Source organism: Ahaetulla prasina, chromosome 1 (assembly GCF_028640845.1).
Source record: "Ahaetulla prasina isolate Xishuangbanna chromosome 1, ASM2864084v1, whole genome shotgun sequence".
Taxonomy (NCBI): domain Eukaryota; kingdom Metazoa; phylum Chordata; class Lepidosauria; order Squamata; family Colubridae; genus Ahaetulla; species Ahaetulla prasina.
This window is the reverse complement of record NC_080539.1, coordinates 202,254,763-202,262,332: the sequence shown is the minus strand read 5'-3', so window position 1 is coordinate 202,262,332 and position 7,570 is coordinate 202,254,763. Positions and strand designations below refer to the sequence as shown.

General features: G+C 41.0%; 1 protein-coding gene across 1 annotated transcript; it reads left to right on the top strand.

The window, feature by feature from the left end:
* The first annotated feature begins 4,789 nt into the window (after nt 1-4,789).
* LOC131189073 (uncharacterized) lies at nt 4,790-6,517 on the top strand. Its single transcript, XM_058164880.1, has one exon. The coding sequence runs from the start codon at nt 4,790-4,792 to the stop codon at nt 6,515-6,517; it is 1,728 nt and encodes a 575-aa protein (XP_058020863.1).
* The last annotated feature ends 1,053 nt before the right edge of the window (nt 6,518-7,570 follow it).

The window sequence follows — 7,570 nt, the reverse complement described above, 5'->3', positions numbered from 1 at the left end:
GAGCCAGCAGTGTGCAGCAGCTGTTAAAAAGCCAACACAGTTCTGGGCTGCATAAACAGAGGATAGAATCAAGATCACGTGAAGTGTTAGTACCACTTTATAATGCCTTGGTAAGGCCACACTTGGAATATTGCATCCAGTTTTGGTCATACGATGTAAAAAGATGTTGAGACTCTAGAAAGAGTGCAGAGAAGAGCAACAAAGATGATTAGGGACTGGAGGCTAAAACATATGAAGAACGGTTGCAGGAACTGGGTATGTCTAGTTTAACAAAAGAAGGACTAGGGGAGACATGATAGCAGTGTTCCAATATCTCAGGGGTTGCCACAAAGAAGAGGGAGTCGGACTGTTCTCCAAAGCACCTGAGGGTAGAACAAGAAGCAATTAGTGGAAACTGATCAAGGAAAGAAGCAACTTAGAACTAAGGAGAAATTTCCTGACAGTTAGAACAATTAATAAGTGGAACGACTTGCCTGCAGAAGTTGTGAATGCTCCAACACTGGAAATTTTTAAGAAAATGTTGGGTAACCATCTGACTGAGATGGTGTAGGGTTTCCTGCCTGGGCAGGGGGTTGGACTAGAAGGCCTCCAAGGTCCCTTCCAACTCTGTTGTTATATTATAACATTCAACACTATATTAAACAATCTGATGGCTCTTGGAATCTTAGAAACAGGGCATGAGCAAAACTATCATCTAAAACTATCATTTAGCAAAGCTATCATTTCCCACTTTCATTCCTAGCAATTAATATTGAAAGCATATTACTTCCTAATCTGGAAATCACACCACCATGACTAGGAGTCATCCTCCATGAATTCCTTTAATTCCTAAGGTTTCAATCTGGCATGTATCACTAAATCTAGTGGCAGTGATCTTTACAAAGCAAGGGGGAGTGTCACAAGGAGGAGGAGGAGATCATCCAGCAGCTAAAAACTGGAGCTAGACAGGCAATGAAATGTTTATTTATGTATATTTATAGAAACTAATTAGTGTAAGAAGTTATCTGAGACATTTACAGTTCTTATGTTCCTCTGAAATCAAAAAATAGTGTCTACATTTCTCAAATAAGCTGTGATTCAACAAAATTATCCTTTTTGCAAGTTGGAAGAATTCACAGTTTCATATTGTACTAATAGGGGATTAGAAGTTTGAAAAAAGTTATTAGGAAAAAGTTTAGCATCTGATATAATTTGAATATGTAACACATTTGTAATTTTAATTTCGGTTAAAATTTATTTTTATCAATCCAGCCTCATATTGTTATGTTTTTTAGAGTATAAAAATAGAAGCCATTTAGAAACTACAGAAAAGGGAATTTACCCTAGCTTTCTTTTTATATATGATATCTTTATTAGATTTCAACATCAAACATTAAAACACAAACTAACATAAAGGGAAAGGGAAAAGCAATGAAATTAAAAGTGACAAAAATATTATACATCAAGAAAATATTGGAAAAATGACTTCTGATTTTTAGTACAGAGATATTAACAATAAACATCTCTCTAGGATAAACAAATAACACCAATCTATAAAATATCTTAAATACCAATACTCAACATAGTAAAAAAACTGTGTTCATAAACTGTACTTCTCTTAATTTTATATAAAAGATAATAAATTATCAGATCTAAGGAACCTTATGTTTAAAAAGCTATAATATTTCTCTAGTGAAATCCAATCCAATCTTAAACTCCCAAAATCAAAAATTGATTCTTTTTTCTCTTGTAAGAAACCTAACAATGGCCTCCAGGTTGCATGAAATGCAGTCAATAATCTCTAAGCAAAGCAGTCAACTTCGCCATCTTGGCTAGTTCTATTAACTTCAAAATCCATTCTTCCATTGTGGATATATATTTCCATAGGATATAGCAACCCTGCCACCAATGAAGGGGTGAAATGCTACCGGTTTGCTCCGGTTCAGGCGAACTGGTAGTTGTTTTTTTGTTTTTTTTTTAAAGCTACTGGTTCGGTTGAATCAGTAGTTTAAAAAGCTACCGGTTCCTATGAACCAGTATTTCCGACGATCAGCTGTGCCACACGGTTTAGCTTTGCTAGAAAGCAGGAAATCCTGCTTTCTAGCGAAGCTAAATCACATGGCACAGCTGATTCCCCCCCCTTGCTCTTCTACTTACCTTCCCAAGCCTCCTTTTGGTGTGTAATGCATATGTGCACATGCAGCTTGCATTTGGCATGCATGGCGCATGAGCATGCTGCGCACATGTGCGACCAGAGAGCCAGTAGCAAACCGGTTCAGATTTCACCACTGCAGCAATGTCATATATAAAAATATAGTTCCATGTTTTTGTCCCCCTGCTTATCTACCATCCCTAAAATAAAAGCGTCAGGTTTTAGTATTACATCCATTTTCAAAATTAACCAACAAAAATATCTGATTCGAAAATGTTTTGGCCTTTTTAGATGTCCACCAAAAATAGCAAAAAAGTATCTTCAGATTGATTACATCCCCAAGATTTATTTGGAGTTACCTTATACATCTTTGACAATTTATTACCAGAGTTAGATATTATCAGAACATCATTTTATAATTTCAAATTATAATTCAATGTAAATTTCAAACCTTGTGTCCACATATGTTCCCCCTGATCAAGCATAATAGTATGAGCAAAATGTTTAGTCCATTTAACTATATAGTCTTTCACATATTCATCTTCAAGCTTAAAGTTCAACAATATTTATATACTTTTGCAATAAGATGCTCATTAGTACATATATTTTTCAAACTCTATTTTTTAATCTGCAAACACATTTTTACCCAGTTTAAATCTTTCTGATAGTTGTATGTATGTAAACCAATGACAATCATAACCATACATTACCAATTCTACTCTTGCTGTAAACCTAATCTTAATCATCATAAATCAACATATGTCAGCCATGGTTGTTTAACAATCCTTCCTCTTCTAAAAGAGACCCGTACTAGCAATTTAGGAAATAACTTTATTTTATATTTATTCCAAACTCTCAGTATGGCAAATCTTACAAAATAATTCTTTAAAAAAATGCATTCACTTCTAATTTCTCATACCATAAGCAACTGTGCCACCCAATCTCAATTCATGACCTTCTAACTCCAGTAGCCTTTCATTTTTTAAAGTCATCCAATCCTTTATCCAAACTGAAGGGAATGATAATGTAAGGAAATAGATATATTGAAATATTAGGATATTAGGATTAGTACTTGCTAATGATATTTGATGTCTTGTATACCTGCTTGGTCTCTTGTTTGTATAACTGCACATGGTAAATATCTGTTTCCCATAACACTGACACATATATTATGCCCTTTTGTAGTTAGAACATAAATATGCCATCATGGATGGTTATTGAGGTCACACTGGCTAAATTCCTGGATTATTATCACCCTGAAAATATATGGCATATGTCTCATCTTGAGAATATCTGGAAGGTATCAGAGTGATCTGTGGAATATACCTCATCTGGAGAGTATCTGGAAGGCATCAGAGCAATCAACATGCCATCTTTTGTTGTCTTAAATGGGGACTAATTGACTAATTAGAAAGACAAACGGAAAAGATAACACCACAGAAAGAAGTTAGATTACATGCAGTGACCTTTACTATTGTGTGACCCAATGTAAATCCAAAGTTAGATCACATTCACTGACTTTTACTATTCTTTACTATTTGGTTAGTTAGATTGTATTACTACATAAATCTAGGAGTTAGATTGCATTTACTGACTTTTACTATGTTTTACTATGAAGTAATTAAAATACCACAAAGATCTTTCTTGGGTATAAGAAAGAACACTGCTTTGTCTTGTGTGTGCAGAATTTCCCTCTCATGTCCCTTGTACGTGGGTTAGGAACTTCTTACCCAGAACTTTAACTTTGATCAAAGAATAAAAGTCTGTTTTTGTTCTCAAGCCTCCGTTTAAGTCATTATTTTGGTTCATTTTTGGCTTAAGCGTATTGCCAAAACCTTACATATTTGGCGCCAAAACGTGGGGCTCGAGGCAATGCTTTTCTTCTAAGCGGCTACAATTTCGCTTTCCACAAGCTGAATCCTTTGAGACTCAGCAGCAGGCCTTCAAAACGGTGGGCAGGAAGAAACCGACAAGGACCAGCGGCGACGTCAAGAGCGCTCCCGGCAAGTTTCAGCCGGCGACTTCGACCTGGTCGAATGTTGGAAGATCCTGATTCCATCCGGACCTGAACGCCAAAGAGGCTTGAACCTGGGAGTGGGGGAGATTATACTCTTCTAGGTGAGTAGAAATTTTTTTGGGGGGGGAGGTAAGAGGGGAGTGTTGCTTTGTGTGTGCGTGAATGAGAGGAGGGAAATTCCTACTAGAGGTTTGCCCTCCAAGTGAGTGCGGAGATCCAATTTGCGGTTCTGATTATTCGCGAGAATATCAGCCAGAGCGGATCGCTTTGAAAGGCGGGTGACTGTTGGAATAAAAAGTCTGCAGTGAAAGGGTCGTTCTGGTCAAAACTCTGAGCTTGGAAGGGGAGCCCAAGAAATCCTTTTGAAAAAAGGAGAGTTTGCCAGTTCCGAGCCTAGGAAGTGCCCGAGAAAGCCCCTCACTGGACAAAAGCCCTTACTAAAAGAGGAGGGTTTACTCAAAACCCCCTGACCGAAGAAGCCCGAGAAAGTCTCGAGGGAAGAGACGGGTCTTTGGCCAAGAACTTCGAGCTGTCCCCGGCCCGAGAGTGAGGCAGACCCCGAGCTTGAGTCAGGTAAAATCCCTTACAAAAAAAAAAAAAAAAAAGAATAAAATATAAAAAAGAAAAAAGAAAAAGAAAAAATGGGCAACCATACTGGTAGCTTGTTTGGAACAAGTAACCTTGTTGGAAGAGTAGAACCATGTTCCCCTGTAAAGTGTATATTGATTCACTGGAACACGTTGAAACCCATCGTAACAACCAACATTGTTTTTAAAAAGGAAAAGCTGAAAACCCTTTGTAAATTCATCTGGCCAACCTACTACATTGGTCCTAACGAAGGAACCTGGCCTCCAGAAGGAAGCCTTGATTTAGATTTCATCAAAAAGTTTACTGATTTTTTGGCTACCATCAGACGAACTGAAGAGGAACTCTATGTTGGTTTCTTTTTTAACCTCCTCTACCGGCCAGACATTCGGAGAGCATATGGGCTCAATCCAACACCCTCTTCTAGAATTTGCCCCCTTGTCACTTTTAAAAAAGGAAACAAACTGGCCAAAGTGACTGAAGAGGAAGAAGAGTTCCCCCCACCATATTACGCTGTTCCTCCTTCCCCTAATGCAGATGCTGCGCCCTTATTGGTGCAAACGCCTCCAGCAGCATCCCAGCCTGCCTCCCAGGAACAGGCAATCCCAACAGCACCTCAACCCGGTTTGCAAGAACCAGAGCTCCCATCGACACCACTGCTGTCCCAGCCTGTTTCACAGGATTCAACACCCCAAGCAGCTCAATCTTTGTATCCGGAACTGTCTGCTCTAAGCCCCCCTCACACCAGGACTGGACTAACCTACATGCCTGCCAGTCTACCAGGTCCTTCAATCCTAGCCCCACTTAGGCAGGTTCCCATGAAAGATCAACTGGTGTTTGTCCATACACCGTTTACCACCAATGATCTTTTCAACTGGAAAGCAGGACTTCCACCTTACAGGGAATCCCCCCAGAGCTACGTAGAACTTTTTCAACGTGTGATAGCCACCCATCGACCTAATGTGCCTGACCTTTTTACTCTCCTGTCAGCACTCCTGTCCACTGAGGAAAAACAACAAGTTCTTAAGGCTACCATGGCAAACTATAACGCAGCTAGGGAACATGGCATTCAAACTAATCACGATGCCGCAGCCTTATGGCCTGAGCCTCTGGTTCTCTTTAGCCCCAGCTATGAAGTCGACCCCAATACAGATCAGGGCACCCTCATCCTCCAGAGAGCCAGGGATTTTATCCTTCAAGGACTAAAACTGGGTGTCCCAAAAACAGTGAATTTCCATCGTGTTCATCAAATCCTCCAAAATCCCAAAGAATCTCCTGCTGATTTTCTGAATCGTTTGAAAGATGGGTTCCGGAGATTTACTGACCTTGATCCTGATAATCCAGCTAACGATGTTTTACTGAAAATGACTTTTGTGGGCCAAAGTGCCCCTGACATAAGGAAAAAATTGCAAAAACTGGAAACCCCAACTGCTAAAGACTTAGAAACCCTTGTTCAGACAGCCTTCACTGTGTATGCCCAGAGAGAGGAAGAAGAAGAAAAGAAAGAAGACAGAAGAATGAGAAAGCAAGCTGCTCTCTTGGCAGCTGCTTTGAGTCCCCAAAAAAGAGGGAGGGGAACTTCAGCTAAACCCCCCCTCCAGAGAGACCAGTGTGCCCGGTGTCACCAATCTGGCCATTGGAAGAGAGAATGTCCTCTTGAACAACGAATTCCCAGTCGAGGACGAGGACAATACAGGGGGCGGGGAGGGTTCAGGCCAGAAGCCCCAGCTCCCTCATCCCTTATGTCAGCCCAGGCATCTGAATTTTATCCTGAAAACTATTGACGGGACTCTAGAGGGCCAATTGCCTCCGCAGACCCTCTAATGGAGCTAAAAGTGGGGGACAGATCTTATTCCTTTTTGATTGACACAGGGGCTACTTTTAGTGTCCTAAACGATGAATCAATCCCCTGCCTCTCTTCCACAACAACCCCCATTATTGGAGCAACTGGGATAGAAGAGAACGCCCCAATCAGTCACCCACTGGTGGTTGAACCAACCAGGGGACCATCAATCAAGCATTCCTTTCTAATATTGCCACAATGTCCTATCAACCTTTTGGGGAGGGATCTACTAGGAAAACTGGGTGCAGTTATACAATGCACTCAGCAGGGAGTCTCCCTTAAAATTCCCCCCGAAAGGGCCTATCTTTGTTTCCTGAAAAAAGGAACAACCCTTAACGGCCCTGATTCTAACAAGATAAACCCCCAGGTGTGGTACCAAGGAACTCCTGGATTTGCAAAATTTGCCACACCTCACATGGCTCAACTCCTCCCGGATGCTCAACCTATAGCTATTCGCCAGTATCCCATCAGACGGGAAGCCAGGATTGGTATTAGGCCTCAGATTGAACTTTTCCTGAAAACTGGCCTCCTTGTTCACACCCAGTCATATTGGTCAACACCAATTTTCCCTGTCCCTAAGCCTGATGGGACTTGGAGAATGGTACAGGATCTTCGTGAGGCCAACCGCCGGCTCCGCCCACTCCACCCCTTGGTAGCCAATCCATATACCTTGCTGACTACCCTCTCTAGCAATCAGAGCTGGTATACGGTCATAGATTTAAAAGATGCCTTCTTTTGTATCCCTCTGGCTAAGGAGTGTCAGTCATATTTTGCCTTTGAGTGGGAAGACCCTTCCGATGGTTCCAAATGCCAGCTAACTTGGACTCGCCTGCCACAGGGCTATCGCAACAGTCCAACAGCTTTCGCTGCAGCCCTTGCCCACGATCTTAAAGACTTTGACACCCAACGAACTTCCCTTTTACAATATGTGGATGATTTACTGATAGCTGGCAAAGACCAGCAGGATGTTGAAAATACTTCAATCGCCCTCCTA

Coding starts and splice junctions, on each gene's coding strand:
- LOC131189073 (XM_058164880.1), top strand. CDS start 4,790: ATGGGCAACCATACTGGTAGCTTGTTTGGAACAAGTAACCTTGTTGGA.